This window comes from Telmatherina bonti (assembly GCF_933228915.1).
Source record: "Telmatherina bonti genome assembly, chromosome: 9".
Classification (NCBI taxonomy): domain Eukaryota; kingdom Metazoa; phylum Chordata; class Actinopteri; order Atheriniformes; family Telmatherinidae; genus Telmatherina; species Telmatherina bonti.
The window spans coordinates 16,497,451-16,518,613 of NC_136627.1; the positions used below are offsets into that span (position 1 = coordinate 16,497,451).

Here is a 21,163-nt window from a genome sequence, read left to right on the forward strand (position 1 = left end):
ATCTTTGCATCTGAGTGTGTGTGTGTGTTTGTGTGTGTGTGTGTTTGGCTTTTGTTCTAATATATGTCAAATCTTGCTCCAGTTTAGTTACAGTTTTAGTCAGGATGACAAGCCCTTTAACAATATCCCACCCTATCAGAGTGAATATATTTTTTTGCTAAATCTGAGTGACACTTTTCTATATTCACCAGTGACACTGCGTTTTGTGGAAAACCTGGCTTTGGCTGAGGTTATAGTTGGTTTAAAAAGCAGATTAATTTATTCTCTTTTTCTAGGAATGCAGTGGGGAAAATAGAGATCTAATTATTTTCAGTCTATGCTCGCTCCAGCATATAGCAAATATGTTTCTTTCCTTGTGGCAAATAGTTCTTAATTTTCTGGGTCAAGCATATAAAGAACCAGTTAGGTTGTTATGGCAGACTCAAGACTCAGATCAAGCATCTGGTGCTGCTTTTAGACACTAATTTTATTTTATTTTTTATATATAAAGCAAAAACTCCGTTCAAACTCAGGGTATATTCATCATCTTCTATGTAACTCATTCTGCTCTGTTGTGAGTAAAAATATAACATATGCAAACGACCGCTAAACCACGTGTTTTCACAAGAAATTAATACATTGTCAAATGTTTCCACAGCTGCAGAACATCACAAGATGACAGCAACAGTGTTGTTTTACTTATCTCCTCTACAAGGGTAAATTACAGCCTCATATCCCCCCAAAGTGTGCAATAAAATCAAAATCTGAAATTGGTTGTTTCTGAAAAAGTATTCAGAAATTGACGGTCTAATGTAAGCCTCTCAGAATGATTTTGTTGTCAAACAAACCAAATTCTATTGATTGTCTTACAGTAAATAACAATGACCATGGGTGTTTATATATTTGTAAAGACCAACAATCTCCCTATGTGAATTGAAATGCATTGACAACACATGAAAAGACTATTACAAAATCTGTGTTCTGAAAGTTATCTCTGCAATCAGGGTGTTTCACACTCAAGATGCTTCCTTTACATTCTGCTTAAAAGAAACCACTAAGGAGACATGAGTGAAATACTTCAGGCTGATCCGGAGCTATCTGGATGGATTGTTATAATCTGTACAAAAAGAAAGCGCACAATGAACAAAGCAGGACTCTAACATTGACCAATGAGGCACATAACTGCAAAATCTATTTACTTTAAATGTCAGGTGAATGTTTTAATAGTATTATATTAGTTATCCAATAACCATAAGCAAATTATTTCTAATTGTAAGACTGTTATAGGCATGAAAATATGCACCTATGCAAGTTGCCAAGGTGTGTGTGTAAAATTAGTATATTATATATTCTCTCATTTGTTATAGTACATCACATCTTCATTTCCTCGTGAGTGTGTACAAAATGCAGTAATTTGTTATTGTCATATAGACTCATTTCAAGTTCTTGAGATCAGGACTAGAGAAGCATTTAGGAGTAATTAACACAACTGTGTGAATATGTGTGCAGATTTGTGTTGTGTGACTGTGAACTCATTGAACTGGGTGCTGTGCAGTTGCGTCTCTGTGTGCATGTGGCCAAGCAATAAATGTTCTTACTGACTTATGTTTTAATTAGTGAGACTTGCAACTTATAAAATCGTTTGTTTTTCTTAGCAGACAGTTTCAGTGTGTTTTTTCCAGATGAAAAGAAAATGTGTCATTTATGATGTTTAGCACAAGATTTTTAAAGAATTCTTTCTAATGGGCATTTTGGCATTGGTCTCTGTTGGTGCTGAGATACTGTACTGTTCTGCTTGCATTTCCCCTGCTGCTACAGGGATTTCAACCAGCAATTTTGTGGTGACAAAAACACTTAAATACTGGATCTCAGAGTTGGCTTCTGGCTCTGTTTGTCCCCATCCATCTGTCCCTGGCTGGCTTCTCAGTGAGTCTAGCACAGAAGAAGCACATCAACCTTGAGGTCCCCTTCTCAACACCAGAGATGATATGCAGGTGGCAGAACAGGCAGACATATATTTGGACATCAGTCAGAAAGCTGGCTTTCATTTCATAGCTGACAGCCTGGCACGCTTCCTTTCTCCTCTTCTAATTTGTAAATGTAATCATGCACAATGCAAACTCATCAGTAAGTGGCAGAACTCCAGTCTGTCTGCATTATTGTGATGTCCTCTCTAGCTGTTAGTGACCCCGGAGAGCAGAAAGTTTATCTAATTGAGTGTCCTCTCGTGGGTGTGTGTGTGGGTGTATTTTACAGAGTGTTAAAATCAAGATTTATGTGAGCTGATGGATGTTTGAGCATATGTTTTGGATACATAATTTTTTGTCACATTTGCAAATTCACTTCACGGGAAAGCTGCTAATTCCTCATTTATGTGCAGAGAACTTCTGGCATAAAAGACATGCTGTTCCCTGTTTAAATTGGATTAGTGTTTTTGGAGGCTAAGTACAGATGTTGCAGGTAGCATCCTTGATTTTAATTCGTTCACATTCAAATCGGCTGAGATATATATTTTTTTAAATGCACGAAGGAGAAAATTTTCAGTTATGTCACAAAATATGAGATAAACACTTAATTAGTTCGGAGATATAAATGAATAGATGATGTTTTTGTTATCCAGCAGATTATCCGACCATGTGTTTATGTACAGTAAGAACAGCAAATCAGCACATTTTCCATTTAAAACTGTGAGCTTAGTCTTCAATAAAATGTTAATCAGTTCTTCATGCACAACCACATTATATGCTTAAATAAATTAGGTATGTTGGTGCAAATTCTTAGAAGAAAATAGAAGGTAAATAAATCAATAAAGCTTATCTTAGGCCTCTTTTAAATAAACATTTTCTCTTGTTTAGATTAATTTTTCACTTCCTAAGGTAAATGTTCACAATCGTATTGGTATGCATATGTTGCTGCTGGAGGTCAAAGCAAAATATGCAGCAACATTGTAAACTTGCAGACTTGTAAGCTACAGACAGATAAAAAAAAATCACACTTTTTGCTTGGAAATAGTTTTTGCGATGAAAATAGCATGGAAAATATGAAATATCAATCAATATCTTTGCTATAGTATACTTATCACTTTAAATGCATTTTTTACTAGCTAATTACAGTATAGTGAGTGAAACTGCTATTGAATGTTTTATTTTGTTTGCTTTAATAAAGCCACTGATCTTCTGTCACTGACTGTTTCAGACTTGCATGTGTTCATTTCTTGTTTTCATGATGTTTTCATTGTTTATAAAGAGTGTAAAAATAAAAGGAGTCTGATGACCACACTAATAGTCCAAAGCAGTTCATACAGTTTTCTTGGTTAAATCCCAAAAAGCCTTTTGGTAGGCTGAAATGAAATAGAGGTATTTGATCTTTTACCCTGACATGCTTTGATTGTCTCCTAGCCCTCCTCAAAAGGGTCATTTGATGTTGCTGCTGTGTGTTCACAGCAACATTTTGTAACTCCACAATAATGTTTACTAAAAGAAAACATATGTAAGAATCTATCATATATAATGGTTTATACGCATAATAACCTAGAATAAACAAACCACAGAATCCTTTTACAGTAATTGAAGCCCTTAATTTTCCAACTTATTTGTCAGTCATCATCACATGAAGACAAAGAGGCCATTGATTCAGAACAGAGAAGTGTGGCTTCAGACCATGAGATAAAAGGTCAACTGATGAAAAGTGAAACCATATTACACTAATTCAAATAATTTGAGCCTTGAATTTGAAGCTCGATGTGTTTCATATTGTTGTAGTTTTGACTGCAGATGCCACTGTTTATACAATGTGCCGTTAAGATGTTTGTGTGTAACAGAAACCATATATCTATCAGACACATGCTCTATGAATCCATTTGCAGCTTTGGAGTTGATTTTTTACTTAATTAACTAATAATTTCAACAAAATTGATACTGTATCACATTGCAGGGAAATATTGCAGATGTTGGATTCTGTCAGGTTAATGGGTGCATAATACATGTGCAAAAACTGTTGGAAATCAAAATGACATTTGATGACAGGATTAGACTACTGGAATTTTTACAAGTAAAAAGTAAATGACTTAGACTATTTCAATTCTTCCACTTCTGTCTTTCCCTCTCCAAACATGGTACTACAACTGCCACATCTTATCAAAAGGGCAGTAAACCAAGCTAGCATTGATTAAAAGGTTAAAGAGTCTGTTATTTAAAGTGTTAATGATGATTCAGATTTGATAGAATTAAACTTCTTTGGTGCTGTCTGCAGGCATGTAATGTAAGTTGTGGCTGCTGGGAATACTTGGCCTATATAACTCCAAATGGTTTTCAGATAGAAGGGTTTGCTGCTTTATCAGATTTTAGACTTCTTGACCTGGTCAGCTTTGAATGTTGCATTGCAAATATTGCAGCAAGGAGTATCAGAGTCAAGACTTTGAGACATGTGCTGTTTCCTCTGATGCCGATGAAAGCAAACAAGCTGCAGAAGCCACCTGGCTTTTCTGTCTTGTCTTGCTTTTTTTTAAACAAAATCCACACCAAGTATTTAGTCGGTATCTGCTGTGTCTGAAATAAGCAGAATAGAATATGGCATGATGGATCTGGTTGTGTCAATGTAATTTAGACAGTTCCCCATGGGGAAATCAAAGTCCTGTCCTGCATGAGCACATATAAATATTACAATATGCATTTTCCTACCCAAGTAGTATATGTGCAATTAATACCACTATATTGGCACTTAATGGCATGTATATGGTATGTTCTCACACTGTGAAACAACAAAAAGATGTTTCAGCCATTTGATGTTGCTGACAAGAGTCAGTTTTTCTTTGTCTGCTTTTCAGTAACCTTGTTTCTCTGAACATTGCAGGATATCCCCACAGAAATATCCTAATCCACTGCAGAATGCCTTCAGCTGTAGTGTTTGTCAAAGGCTTGAAGTGTCTCCACCTCTGACAACAGAAATAAACAGATCTTTATGTTTATGAGGTTCAGCTGATGCCTTATTTTAGGAAAATGTTTCAGCTGTTGAAGGGAAAAATCAGGTTACTAACAAACAGAATTTGTGATACTTGTTTGTTGAAATTGCTTTTGCTTCTCATATGCGCTTGGTTTACACAGCTTTGTAAAGCAGTCAGGCTGTGCTGCTGAGCAGGAAGGCCTCTTGACAACAGAAATCAGATCATACACTTTTGTGGACTGATTCAAGCCTGAAGTGTGAGGATCTTTTGCCTACGCAGCTCCTCTGAGTCACCGCAGGCACAAATTGGGTTGTGCTCAGTTTTGTCCTTTTGTAACTTTTCAACTATACCTGCAATATGTACACAAACACTTCATGGCGCCTGCTTTTTTCCACAAATACAATACATTAACTGTGTGGAGAAAATCTACTGATCTGTGGTTTTGCCTCCGTGCCTGAGTATGCTACAGTCATTATGAGTGTGCAAATAGTCTGCCATTATAATCCTGATAGACTGATTTTGATCATCCAACTTAATGCAAATCTACCTCGGGGTAGAAAATATCATGTTGTCGTGTGTTTGTCATAATAGGTACACCAACAGGTCAGCAATCATAATTGTAGTGAAAATAATGAAGGTGATTGCATAATGATTCATTATGGCTGCTGGTGGTGTGTTGTTACTCTTCGAGCTCAATTATAATTCACAGCAGGCTTGTAACATTTTCCTCAATTTTCCTCTTTAGTTTCCAGGCACAGGTTTTTGTCACTGTTAGGCAGACTGTCTTATGTGGCAAAAAGAAGAGTTGAGGTTGATCCTTTTTGGATAAAAGGCCCCTCTTGATAAATACAGTGTTATTCTTTATTTTGAAAAAATCTTGGTCAGTGAAATTACATGTAAATTCTGGTGGTGGGTGGAATAAACAGAAGAGAAAAAGAAAGTGACGACAAAAAAAAAAAAAAAAGGATGAGGACAAACCAGATCAGCATCAGCTGTTCAATATAAAGACCAGGAAACTGTCTGCTACACCAAGAGAGAAACAGAAAACCACCTGCAACATCTTCAAAAAAATAAAACTGACAATCGTCAGGAGCAACTGTTGAAAGACAGACCAGATGGAAAAAACACAACATAAAGAAAAAAAACATGAACATAACTGTTGTTTTTGGTGATTAAACCCCATGGATGACACACTGACTGTCTCCGCATGCAGGTTAGTTAAAGTGGGTGCAAATTATCAGGCAAAAGTCGTGATCAGTGATTGTTCAAATGCCACCCGGAAGACCAGCCACCACCCAAGACTATTCCAGCCAGCCTGCTACAGGGATGACCACACATCCAACTGGAAGGCGACAGAGGAAGGCCCTCGTCAAAGTTCCCCACAGCCAGTAAGCACATGCCCCAGGAGAAAAAAAATATACAAACAAAAAAAAAACCCCTAAGCTTAAAGATGATCAATGGGAGTATTCAAACACATTTTGCACTCTATGTGGTGATAAATACATTTACCATCAAGTAACTTACCTGCTTCCAATTTCACAATGAGTGCAAAGTATAAAGCAACACATATTTGTGTGGTCTGAGTAAAATCGTACTCGTACATATTGATGTGTGGACACAAGAAAGACTAGAAATCTCTCCAGGCTAACCATTACTGCTCTTGTCACAGTATGTGTTACAGCTGCAACTCTGAATGTGTCAATAGACTGTGCACCGTGCTGTTCAGCTGGCAGCGTTAATGCTGTCTGCTCGCAGGGTGGCAGCTTTTTCATTTCTCCCAAACACAGGCTGCTGTATTTCTCTGCTTAGATATCTGTGTCACTCATTCTTAGAAAATGTAATTTCATGTAATTTATGCGTCCGCTACACAATGCAAAGCACTGGTTGGTTTGTGCCTCCCCCAAGTCTTTTTAGTCATTAGCTACTTTATAAGCAAACTGCGACATGAATGCGAAACAACAAGCTGATATTTTGGGCCATTAGACATGTTAAAGTTTTTTAAAAAAAAACATTTTCCCAACATTTACAATTAATTTTTGATGGGCTTTACGGTTGCCTCTAAATACGGACCTGCTGAAACAGTTGGCCTCAGCTCATATATTTTTTAAACATTTCCTTCTGGGAGTGCATGCAAGGTCACAGAAACGTAGAGGTGCAGGACTGGCTCAACAACAACATTGTGATGTTACACTTGGCATTTATTTCACACTTGCATGAGTGACATTAACTTACATTTTAGAAATGCTTCTGTATGTATCATGCAAGGTAAAATAGTCCTAAAATAATAAAGCTGTTTTCTAAAGAGTTTCATTAATATTAATTGAAATGCATTCTTTAAATTCATCCATCATTTCCGCGTGGTTAACAACATCAGCGGTTTGTGTTATTTGTATAAGCTGTGAAATCTCATTAGAGATTCTATAAATTAATAGAGTCTTAATAACTTAATTTTAATCTAATATGTGAACACAGTATCACATAATCAATATGTGAGCAGATATGCTTTGCCTTTTATTTTTTTAATCAATTAATACATTCCCCATGTTAATTACTCTGTCAATTAAGTCTGGAGAGATAATTAGTCTATGCAGCAAGGTAATTAGCTGCAGATGGCTCTCTTTTCTGCTCAAGTGAAGTCATTACTACTTCTCACCAAGACAAAATTTCCTAAAAATATGTTCAAAGAATTTGCCGTTACTAATTATAAATGTGTATACCATACATGGATCGGTGTATAATAGCTTCCTACTCTCTCTTCTGCACTTCTCTGTCAGATGAGCAGACCTGCAAAAGGACTTGGCCCATTTCTTGCTGCTGGTGATGCTAAGTCAGCAAAGACGTGTCAAATGTGGAACTGTACATGAGGTGAAGAAAGGAAAAGGAAATCAGCATCAGCAATGCGACCAAAACTTAATTTGTTTTTATCTACATTTTCTTCGCAATTCCGTTTGCAACATTATGCAGGCCACATACATTTGTTAAAATGGGACGATAAAAAAAACAAAAAAAAATATAAAAAAGTATATAGTTTGTTTTTTGTTACATTCAGGTCTATGGAACCTTTTTTCACAGATAACTAAAAGAAAAACTCCACCTTAAATTATCTTTTAAGCCTGGCCCTTACCGGCCTTTTGCTTTTTTTCTGTGAAGAATCACCCGTCTCACTTTCACATCATTTTTTGTGATTGATGTGACATTTTGGTTCACTGGACCTGAGGATAATGAACATGTGTGAACAGCAGGTGAAAACAAGTTCACCAAACATTTCTACAGCATATTTTCACATTTTTACCAGACAAAAACAGAAAGTCCCCAATAACATGCTTTATTACAGCTGTATATCATACAACCCAGTACATGAAAAGAATTGTGACTCCCTTTTCAACTGTCTAAAAACATAGATACATTAAATATAAGAAAAAAATTTGAAGTGTTGGCTTTGCACCATCTTGGTTGTTTTTTTGTTTTTTTTTAGGTTAACAAGATTATTGCACCCATGAGCTCCCATTAAAGAAGTATAAAGGTCCTATTTGCTACATTTGTCTAGTTTCTATGAATACTGACAACAAGGAGGTTGCCCTTCCCTCCAAAAAGCCCAGTCCTCCCTGGGTCATCTTTGTGGGTCTGAACAGGGAATGACTTTCTGGCAATGACACAACGCTGCACTTTTTAATGTTGAGAAGAATCTGAGCTTCTTCCCTCTCCTTCTACTGTACTTTGGATTTGGTTGCCAAGCTCCTCCCTGCAGAGGAGGCTGTCAAGACAAAAGATTTGTGGCGTGCTCGCTGAAAAAAAGCATAGGTCATTAGAAGAGATAGCTGCTTTTATTTTAACAATCAGGTCTGGAGATATGAGGTAAAACTTGAACAAAAAAATCTTTGTAAAAGTCAAGAGAGAAAGTTAGAAAGTTTCCATATAGCTTATTAGCTTTATAGACCAAACAGTCTTATAAAAACTTAATCTAAGTAGATTTATTATTAAAACAGTTTGTCACCTTGTCTCTTAACATTAACATTAATGCTTGCAGCATTCCTTCAGTGCTTCCTGGCCAGTTTCAGCTCAGTGTCTCATTAAAATTCATATAAAATGCAGACTGAGGGAACAACCCATGGCTATATTAATTAATTTATTCATTTAATTATTTACATTTTTGATCCACAAATATGTAGCAAGGAAGCTGATGGCCACATCAGTGGCAGGTCTTTGCTGATGAGTGCTGACATGCATCCGTAAGACGGAGACTAAGAGTGTGTTATGGCAGATGAAAAGAGAAGATGACATTGCCATAGTGCTGGGGGTATTAGAGAACGTCATTACTGTCCATCAACAGGCAAATTAAGACATGTTTAAAAGGGGATGAATGGACCTGTTGATAGGGAAGGATTGTTATGGTATATCTGTTTGAAAAGGTGGCTGTGGGAAGGGTTCACTTTTCAATAAATATTTGATGGGCGAGGATGGTCTCTATTGGTGTGTGTGGTGGTGGAGGTCTGGTTATTTATTGAGGCTAAAAGTATCTGAATATTAAGAACCATTTCAATGTAGTTGTTAAAGGAGGGAAATGATAACTTTCTCATTTTATCCTCCAACTGGGGAAAATGAATTTTCTTCCTATTTGAAGCGTTTTGCATTTCATGTATTATCCTCTTCACTGCCGTTCCTTCATCCATCTGGCAATCTATTCCTCTGAAAGCTAATTGAGGGAATACATTGTGTAGGCTCAGCAGTTTACAGGCCAACCAAGCTTATCTGAGCAAAGTTATTTGTAAGTTTATTACTTCAATTAGCTTGTCAAAGAAAACCTACCAGAGCCTGGGAGTTCTAACAGTTTCTGATGTCTTCATCGCACTGCTTCGATTTGCAATGAAACCAGTCTGTTGACTGTTGTGGAGGCATGCCAAAATGATGAGGTCAGTCATAGCTTAGGGGTCAAAAAGGACCATGGGAGCTTAAGGCAGCTTGCAATGCTGTTCGAGTAAACTAAAATCAGCATAAAGGTGTCTTATTAGTAAAAGCAACACTGACTGTTTAAAGGGTAAAATAAGAAAAAGTATGTTTCGTGAGTGATTTGTTCATCTTTTTTTTCACCCTGACCCTCCTGTTTGCAGACTTTGGGACTCTTTAACAAGCTCTCTGAACTATCTTCTTGTAATTATATGGTCACTTCAGTGTTATATGAATCATAAGGCTCATTTACTGGGGGCAAACTCTGCAAGCTGAAGTCACTTTAGAGTGAAACACAATGAAGAATCATGTATGCACAAATTCCCCATTTGTGCTAGAGAATTGTTTAAAATTCACTCCTTTAAAATCCGTTGTGATTTGTTGATTAGTTTTCATTTTTTTAAAATTAATCACAATCCCTTTGAATGCTGCAATGATGCCATTTCTGAAACCAAAATGACAGGCGTATCTTTAGATGGACCCAGAGAGACACAGTGAACAGAAAATGTAAGAGTATTCCCGTGCACATAATCATGGAGCTATAAAAGAAGACCTGCCTCATTGCACAATATAGAACTTGCTATAAATCGCAGCTCATGTTTCAGATTTTGCAAACATGTTGAGAGAGAGGAGATGTAAAAGTAAGCACCAGCTCAACAGGTGTGTTCAAACAGAAAGAGTTTGCACGAAGAGAGCATCACGCAGATACAATCAGTGCATTTCCAACATAAAATCTGTTAGCACAGATTGGTTGTTGGTTAACCACAATTTACGTTTACACAACCTCGCATGCATGTAAATTGATATAATTCATGGACACATCCATGAGACAATGACCTGACTCAGCATCTCTGTGTCCATCTAAACCTTAAAGATTGATTTTGGGCCTGAATATACAAAGTCCACATTTGATACATGGAATAACAGTAAACACAATTTAAACATTATAATTCATGTACATTTCCCTATATAACCCTACATTATGATACTTTGATGTTGAAGCAAAGTTTTGCCGAAATTTCTTTCGTTCAGTGAAGATATTTTGCGCAATCTTGAATTGATTGTTTTTTTTATTTCCAGGTGAGTTGAATTAATGCACAGCTGACTATTCTAGTGTAGAGGTCACATTAGCGATGAATAATTTAGTGTTTCTGAGGGGTAGGCAAAAATAAAAGACTGCTGACAGCATGAATAAATACGTTAATAGATCAATAAACAGGGTTATACAGCTCCTGTAAATGTTTAGTTTAATCTTAGCTTTATAAAAATGGGGAATTATGAAAAAAAAAAAAGAAAAAGAAAAGGGGGGAAATAAGCTTTTCAAGCTTCAAGTATTTCAGCAGGACATTTATAGCTTTAGTATCCTGCATCTAATGTGACAGTAACTTCATTTTCACACACTTTATTAATAACTAAATGAGTTGGTCATACACAAAGTGCTATACAAGTTAATTCTGTAATAATTCAATGTGCATATTAGAACATGGTAACTTCTTTTCTGTACTACTTCAGATGTATCCATAAAAATTAGGTTGTTTATCGTAATTGCAGATCAAAGCCTACTGTATCCGAACTGTAAAGTCCTGGATGTGCCAGTAGTGTAACACATTGTGAACCTTTCCTCCAGATGTACCCACTACAAGCTGAAAAATTGGGGCAATTTCAGTTCTGCACCTGGTTGAATTGCAGGGGTTTGTATCCAAAGTGTGTTTGTGGGAGTGGACTCAATTTTATGGGAGAATTCAGGCTAAAAAAATACACCAGGTGGAGTTTGAATAGAGGTCAGGATAAAGCATTGAGTTAGGGTCCACTATGAATGGATGTCACTGCAACATACTGTTAAGGGCTATTGCATGAACTTGTGTTTGTGAGTGTGTGTGTGTCCTCTGCCCACTGGATACTGTCATAGAAAGCTGACATGACAGGACAATAAATGTTCCTCAAGCTTGATTGAACATGACACAGATACCCACAGTGTGCTGGAATAGACGGGAAGGAAAACCTCTGCTGCAAAACTGTAATCTGAGAGCAAAGTTATACAACAGACATTTTCCAAAGGCCACAAGCGAAGCGAATATTAAAGCTAACTAGAAGTTTCTAAACCCATTTCAAGATTAAAGATAAGGCAGATAATATGTGCAGTGTGTGGTGTGGAAGAAATTTGACTTTGGCTGAGTCTTACTGCTCACATCATCATCATTCTCGGCTTTTGGATGCTTATTTTTATTTTGAATAAGAAGAAAAAAGCCTGTGTATGAAAACACATATCTGAGTGCTGATCTGCTTTTTGTTGAAGTTCATATAGATGTAGGAGGCATCTAATTCCTTCTTTTCTGTTCACACAGGAACCTTGGAAAGTCAGGGCTCAGAGTATCGTGCTTGGGACTGGGTGAGTAATGTCTGCTTCATATAGCCTCGTCATGCCCTAGAAAAGAAATAACAATAGAAAAAGTATGTAGGTTGTAGAAATACACAGCACAGTAACAAAGTATGGCCCATCTTTTTTTCTGAGTTGCTAGACTGTGGTTCTTCTTTTGAAGTAATCTTGAGCTGAAAGTCTTCAGGCTTCCTGAGTCTTTCAGGTTTCTTTCAATATTTACTGTTTTTCCTTTTTAGTCCAATCCAACACTATTTCACCTCTTCTTTGCTTGTTTTTCTTCAGCTACTCAACACTGACCCATTACTCATTCAAGCACAAAAGGCCCCAAAAAGAAAAGAAGGAGCCCATGCGGCTTGTACACAAAACACACAATCAACCAAATAACCCATTTTAATCTTTACCTTCTGGCTCTTTCTTTCTTTCTTTATTTTTTTTTTTTTTTTACTAAAAAGCCATTTGGATGACTGTGGAAGGGTTAGAAACAAAAAAAAAAAAAAGACAAAAACTACAGAAGATTGGCAGTATGTGAAAGTGATGTCCTTAAGAAAAATGTTAAATTAAAAACAAGCACACAAAGAAATAAAGCAAGGAAGATGCACATTGTCCTTTGGTTCATCCATGCAATATTCACCAAAGCCTCATCAGAAACAGTCCCCATAGAGGGATAGCTATCACAGTAGCTTCTTGACAACCAAATGCGGGCAAATTACACATGAACTGGACTTACAATCATGGCAAATAAGTCTTATGAGTAATAATTTCTTCTCATTTCTCAGTATTACTGATGCAGTGTGTGATCAGAACAACAACAACAAAAAAAGCTTTAGGATGTCTTTAAAGAAGTCTGGAGATCTATTTTGAAGCTTGTCTAAGAGGGCTCAGGCTGCTATTTTGGAAAGGCCAGTAGAAATAGGAAAAGTATCTTATTAACATTTTTCAATCAGACTAGATGGTATCCTCTTCCCTCCACGTCCTCATTCAGTTTCTTAGAATCATGTGCAAACATGACATAAAATAGCTGCACACGGTCTGATCAGGTAGATATAGATGCTGACTAAGCTTATCCAGCCCTCTTTGCATCATGTAAGTGGCTGTTAAAAATTGGTCCTTTCTCACACAAAAGAGCCAAAGTCCCCACCTCCAACACAGCTACAATATTTAGAATGAGAGTGGGAAGAAGGCAACACACCTAAACACACTAACACACACACACACACACACAGATCGCCTGCGGTTCGTGTTCCTATTTCTGTCATCATGAAGAGCTCTTGAAACAGCACCTGCAGTGTTTTTGTGTGTGTGTGTGTTCACAGAATTTAACTAAATCTTTCCTCCTGCTATCACTGGCAGACCTGTGGGTCGGGACACACAAACTAGTTTGGAAAAACAGAATATGATAGAAACTTGAAGGAGTTAAATTTTACCATATTTACTCAAGACAAACTCCATTGTGACACATGGATCTCCACAGACACATGTTTGCATGCTGATAAACACATCTGTGATGTCATTAATGTGAGAATTCTTTCTAAAATAAATTATTTGCTAAATAATTTGTTAAGTATTTCTTCATGAGTTCAGTGTTTCAGTGTTTTTCAAAGCTGCACTTATATTTTCTAAGCTCATCTGTCAATTACAACACTCACACATGAGATATTTAGTAAATTTATACATATCAGTGTACAGTGTATCAGTACAATTTTGAAGTGTTGGAGGAGCCACAGATCATTACACAGTCAGTTTCATCGAATTTGAAATATTTATCAGTTTTTCCAGCGTTAGTTATTGTGGAAACTACATGTGCTGATATAGTTGCATCTCTAATAAATACGTTAGAGAAAGTCGAGCAGTAAAAATCTACCAAAACTTATCAGACTGGGAAAAGATATTAATGGTTCTTTAAAGCCATGCTTTGCAGAAACATGATCAGGAACATAAAACTCAGCTGCCATCATTGTATTAAATGCAACCACAGTGTGAGTTACATTCCTACAGAGCTATATGCACTGGACAAATTTACATTTTTCATACCCAGAAACCTGAGTTTGAAAGTCATGATGAGATATTAGCAGTATTTTAGGATTAGGTAAACCACCATACTGGTTGCTATCCCTGCTCAGAGGAGACCCTTGAGGGTGCAGATCAGAAATTGGATCAAAATCTCCAGCAGCCTCGTGGGACAAGAGCTTTAGCTGGCTTAGACAGGCTGACCTTCAACTCTATGCGTTCAGAAAGTCTTTAACACAAAAGTTCTTCACTTGCTTTTGCGGTACTTCTTGCTTAGTCTGTTTTTCTAACCCTTGTGTCTGTGTGTAACTGTCACATCATCATGCCTGCTGGTTACTAGTGCTGACTCAGCTTCTTTACATTTCTTAAAGAGATTAACTTATACGAAGGAATCTGTGAAAGGATTTCAACTTGGTCTGCTGTGAGTTTAATTAAAAGTCCTGCACAACACAAGTCAGGAGTTGCATATATTATTAAATGTAGTTTGTCTGATTTATCTTTCAATAAGAAAAAAAAATCCTTATTTTGATTTATATGGTTTTACTGTGTAAATTAGAGGAACACTAGAATAATTGTGTAAATGTTGTGTAGTTTTGCTTCAGCCAGATAAAAAGGAAATAAAGAAAGCTGAGCAGCATTAAAGCTCCTGAATGCACTGTTAGACAAAAGCAGGAAACGTGAAACTAAAGCCGAATGGTGTGACTGCAACTGTAGATGAAGCCTCCAAAGAGGCTTTTTGGTGCCTTGTAGAATTTGTTTCTCGGGGTGTTATGCCTGGCTCGCTCGACAACTCTATGCGCTGCTGCCACAGGTGGTTCACGGTAGTCTGAGAGGGCTGACTCAAAATGGTTGAGATGCTCAGTGCAGAAAAGGTCAGCATAATGCCAGCAGCCTGCAGCTTGCTGTGCCTCCGGCAGACATGCAGCTGGCTGGGGAATGAAAAAGAGAGCAAAGAGTATGATGCAAAATAGCGTATCATTATCTAACTGAGAGGAATAATGCCAAGGCACATGAGGGGAATGGGTGTGCTGAAATGCACAGTCAAACATGCTTGTGTGGTTGCTGTCCAGTGAAATTATTTGGATAACTCAACCTGAGCAAACAGCAACTGAGAATGAAAGTGTTACAATAAATGGTAACATTACATTATATTGTAAATTATCCTGTCATTTACAGCATACTTTCTTGAAATTTATTGTCAAATCCTTGTTGTGCGATGGACTGGTGAGGTGTCCAGGGTGTACCCTGCCTGTCGCCCAAAGCCAACTGGGATAGGCTCCAGCTTCCCAGCGACCCTGAATTGGATTAAGCGGTTCAGAAAATGAATGAAATCCCTGTTATTGTCTGTGTCATTCAGCAAATTCAGGAATCCTGAGGAAATAAAAAAAAAAAAGGGAAAAAAACCTGTTTATATAATTAGTTACAAAGAAATCCAAGTGTTAACCAGAGCATAAATGCTTTGGTGGTGTTACTGTTTGTTTTAAGATAATGTCTGCATGGGGTGTTTCTTGAACATTTTGTTTTACTATGGGGAGCAGGGTACAAACACTGGAAAAGAGGGTGCACATGCAAATAAAATTAGTTTATAACATTTTACAAAGAGTCTTGATTTTGATTTTTTAGGACATGATAAATTGATTATTACAACTAAAGAGGGGCATCTAATGTCAAAAGTAAAGCCAACTTTCTAAAACCTAAGAGCCAATGATCCTGTAGTTTTCCTGCATGTTTCAGCAGTTGTTCTTCAGCATGATTCTCTTTTTACTTTGCAGCCATTATATGTAGTGGTTTTATAGTTTTTAAATCTCCTTCATAAAACGTCAGAAGTTAGGACAGAAACATCTTCCATGTATTTATCGAAATGATGTTGTATGATTGCTGTGTTTAGTAACATATTAAGCAACATTATATTCTACATTTACTTGCACTAAGTAAAGGTCAAGTTACACTAAATATTTGTTCAAATGTCTGATTTCTTGTGGTGGTATACCTAAGGGGGCAGGGGCCAGGCAGGGGAAAAAAGTTAGTAAGATATTCATTTAACAACATCATTCTTGGTAGATGTTGGGAAATAAAACTTTAAAAATGTGGACTGTGTTATGTTGTTTTACAGAACTTTATTTGTCACTTTATTTAAATTAAGAGAAATTAAGAAAAAACTAGTGTCTTGGTTGGAGTTTATGTCTTGTATTCATCCCCCACTGCTTTCCATGTTTCCATTAATTGTAGTGAAAGATCGTCACCAAGTGAGATGCAAAAGCAAATCCCAACTTATGTGTAGTGCTCCCGCGGACTAAAATGTGATGAAGAAGTTTTTTTTATTACATATATTTTTTAATGAGAAAAGCAAAATAGAACATAATAAACATTTAATCATTCATGTAATGGATATTCATGTCTCTGCATGTCAGTGTTTGTGCAAATGCCAACTAGAAAATACGACTGTCACCACAGCTGTCTCCTCTAAAGCCGGTCTGCAACTGCATGATGGTGCTCTGAGAGAAACCTTGCCTCACCAGCTGCAGCTTCATTTACATAATACCTCTTTCCGCTCCTCTTATTACTGTTCAGAATTCTCGCAGCATATTTTCCACTCTTCATTGAGCAGTATGCAGAATGCATCCGTTAATTCACAGATTTTATAAAGCAGAAAATAAACCTGACTTCCACCAGCATTTTCCTTGGAGTGTTTTATTTTTTGAAAGCCTGAAGTTGTTTATTTCCATGTAAATGCCCCGACAGAAGATACGAGTGTGCTTTGCAAGAGGCAACAGCGATTGTTATTAAACCACAACATTGCCAAAATGCATTTAAAGAAGAATGAAAAATTCAAACTTTAATCTTCTTTAGTTTATAGTTTGATCTTGATAATGTCTTATGAGTAGACTGAAACTCTTGTTGCCACTTGAGAATCAATTCTTAGAAAATTGACAAAAACTGCATGGCGTGTATGGGAAAATTCAGAAAAGTTTACATCAGCTCTTTAATATGCCAGATGGTCTTCAATCTAGGAAAAAAAAGATGTTACCTTCGTTCCTATTTGTTGTGAAAATGTTGGAAAAAAGTCTGCAAAGGTTGATAAATTTAAACTCCACACAACATCATTATTCCAGGTAGCGATGCCCTGATGATGTGACAAGGCCAGAAAAAATTAAAATGAACCTGCTTCCTCTCCCCATTTCTCTGCATAAACTCTCCATTAACACATGCAGGGTGTGAAGAGATGAATCCCAGAGCACACTGCAAAAGTCCGACCCTGAAGGAGCATACATGCGTACATAAAAATAAAGTGCTGTCTAGGTATTTCAGCGCTGTTTAAACTCTTGCCCTTTCACACAGTACAGTCAGAGGTATCAGAATACTTTAAATTTGTTTTCCAGTGTGAGGAGTTTCACAACAAAGCCAGTCTCAGAAAATCCGTTACCAAAAATCCTGCAATAGATGATATGGCTTCCTCAGATCTCTGATTAAATTAAATTAGACCAGGATCACTTGAACAGACACAGAAATCCACACAGCAATGGTTGTTAGTTCTCTAGGACCTTTGGAATGGCATAATACCTTGTTAAATACAAGGAAAACACTAATTCAAGGCTTTTATTAAATGGTTTTTATTAAAGTGCTGAACTACGACATATTTTTAGCACTTTGGTGCTTCCTAAAAATCCTAATTACTGTGTCTCCAGCCAGTAAAAGTCATTTTGACGTTGGCTCTGGTCTTTTCTCCTGCTCTTTACCTTTCTCACTTGAAGATACAGTCCAGAAGTATGACACAGCAAATAAATATGCATTTTATTCAGTTTCCCTTCCATGTATATAAACATGTTAGACAGCATTTTAAAGATAAGATTTGTGAGATTTGAATGGTGTATATAATTCCAGGCTACAATTACAAATTCAGAAAACACCAAGTTCAGACCAGTCATACTATATCCTAGTAACAGGTGATGCAACAAAAACAGTCTTGTTACATCAGCAATGATCCAGTCTACATGAAACCAGTTTTAGGCAACTGATGTTAAGGGGTTAAGTAAGACAGTACTGTTTTATGATGCTCCAGGCTAGAAATATAAATGGTGAAATATGTTTTCTCAGCCTCGGTATGCCAAAGCACAATAACAGCTTCAGTGTAGAATGGATATAATGGATATCAATGTGCTATTAAAACATGTGTGAATCAGTGCTTCCTCCAAATGACTTTCATGGAAACATTACCAACAACATGTTACAAAACAGCAACAGAATTTTATCTTTTTTCTTTCCATTGCATGAATAATCATAACATTAAGAGGAACTTATAACTTTTTTTGAGAGATTTTATAAGAGATTTTGGTGAAAGAACATGCTGTCATTTTGTTCACATGAGAACATGTGCACAAAAAATACTGTAGATTCTTCCTGTGCTTTATATTTTTCTCCTTTTCTTACAACTTCCTTTCAAGAATATATTTTCTTCTTCCTTCCTCCTGTCTCCCTGGCCCTGTGGATACAGTCCTCTCAGGGCCCAGCTGGAGCTACAAGCAGCATGTTATTTTGTTAAGAGGGTTTTCAGGAGTTATCTCTGTGTTGAGGAGGGATCAGGGGGGGCTTTTACACACTTGCATAAGCACATGCGGTTTCACCAGAGCTTCAACAGTACAAGACCAACAGTAAGGACTCTTCGCTTCCTAAAATGTAAATAAATAAATTAAAAAAATTGTTTATTTATTACAAATCAGCTTTGTATGCAGCAGTATCATTAAAGTACGACTTTCCCTGTCTTTCCTTTGCTTTACTCCGGAGAGTGAAATATTCTCTGAGTGAATTTGCAGTCAGTTATTTTATTCCACTTGCAATATGACAACTTATTCCATGTAGAAGCACATCACGATCTGATAACATGTCAATTCAAATCCAGCCGAAAATGTTTCATAATGGGCAATAACACTGTGTACCCAAGTTTAAGTTTCTCCATGGTTAATGGTAACTGAATTGATTAGAAGGAAAATCCAGAGAAAGCAACTTGGAGGTTAAATAGATTGATAAATGATTAAGAAAATTCACCAGGTCCTTGCAGCATAGCCGGTCTGCAGCTTTAGATAATCCTCCATCTTTATTCAGCGAGAACAGCTAACAGGATGACCGCAGCGGGGATCTGCTGGCTCCAGGGATGCTCATTATTTGGAGATATGGGAAACCGAATGTTTACGTGGTTTCATGTGTGCAGAATCATCTTAATTTCCTGGCAAAACAAAACAAAAGAAAGAAGATACACAGAACTTATGGTTGGTATTATCAAAGCTCTTAAAGCTTGCCCGTGTGGAGATGTTTTTTTCTGTCCATTCTCATTAGATTACACAAACACTTACAGTCTGTTTTGTTCTTGAGTTCTTGCTGCACTGCTGCAGCATTATCGATTGATAAATTCTGGAACGTTTTGCGGTCCTGCTGTGTATAAGGCTGGAGGAGAACAGCCAAGTGTTAAGGACAGACACAAAATGGACCAATATCCACTTAATGCGCTTCTCCTTTAGTTTATCCTAATCTTTCAAAATAATCAGCTGCATGGCCTGGCATCCTAACAGTGATTTCATGATGGTTGAACTAAGGAGATGTGACGTTAATAGTCTTAGCTATTTTTTTCATTCTTTTCAACCATCAAGACAATCTTCTTTAATTTTTTCTCTTTGACATGTTTGTCATTCAGAAAATGCCAAAGGACAGATGAGTGTCTCCTCTTCACATCCTGCACAGTTGGGCCTTTTCGCTGTTTCTCATTTCCATGTCTGGTTCATCATGAACAGCTGGAAAATGTGTCACAAGTTGATAGTTAACGTGGCAAGTCGTTCTTCAACCTACTGAAAATAAAAAGATACATGATCCAGCTCGTCACTTGGGAGCAAACCTACAGCAAGAACAGTAGACAAGACAGGAAAGGTATCACAGGAAAAGGAGGAGGGAAATCAATAAGACTTAAAAAGAGCACCAGAGACAACCATGCAACAGAAGTTAAAATATATGCAGAGGGTGGTGAGTGTGTGTGAGTATGTGGGTTTGTCCTTGTATTTATGTGCATGTGGAACATAACATAAAAGGATATCAAGAACAGTCTTTAAGTTTAAGAACTCACACTTTAAAAATAATTTTAGCCTATTGTGTCAAAACAAAAAAAACCACTTCTATTAAAATATGGTGGAGAAAATAAGAGATCTAGATCGGCTTTTGCGCAAAAAAAAATCAATGCTAATGTGTTCATGCGATGTGTGTTTGAGGATTTTGCACAACCAAAAGATTTCGGCTCATTTTCAACCATAAACAGGCCAAACTGCTTAAAAACTATTCATCCATTCATTTTCTTAACTGCTTAGTCCAACAAAAACATGTCAACTCCACACAGAAAGGCCACTGTGGAAACATCCCCCCAGTTGAGGTTCAAACCAGCAACCTTATTGCTGTGAGGCCATACTAACCACTATGTCACTGTGCAGCTCAAAAATATTAATGCAATACTTTACAAATGTGTCCATCATGATTTTCACTTCCAGAATCTACATTTACCTTACAGCTAAACCATTTTGTTGAAGCTGAAGAATATTCCAACATAAATCACAACTTACTTTCTTTCATTTGCAGCCAGAATGTCTGAAAATACTGACAAGTGACCTGAAGTGCAAGCCTTCCTCTAAATTATACTGTACAGCACAGGACTGGAGTTTCTACACCGCAACTAAGAAGGTGGAAGAGATTGAACCTTTTTTAATACAAATCTCATCATTTTCAAAGTCGGCTTTATTTGAAATTAGTCTGAGCATACTTGTTGACTTTAACATCTCTCAGCTTTCTGAGAAGGTGCTGCAGGCTTATCAGATTTACTATAGTTGTGTAACAACATAAAACAAATAACAAACAATTCCAGCATTTTTCCACCAGCA

The 21,163-nt window shown here is 36.9% G+C and overlaps 1 protein-coding gene across 5 annotated transcripts in view; it reads left to right on the forward strand.

Annotated features, from left to right (window-relative positions):
• Nucleotides 1-21,163, forward strand: part of kcnab1a (potassium voltage-gated channel subfamily A regulatory beta subunit 1a) — a gene marked incomplete at its 5' end in the record, with an annotated part of 118,009 nt that overhangs the window by 66,433 nt on the left and 30,413 nt on the right. For all 5 annotated transcript variants that reach the window (XM_079245805.1, XM_079245807.1, XM_079245806.1 and 2 more), the window contains one exon: nt 12,211-12,254. In XM_079245805.1, the coding sequence (XP_079101931.1) occupies nt 12,211-12,254 (44 nt within the window). The remainder of the gene's footprint in view (nt 1-12,210; nt 12,255-21,163) is intronic.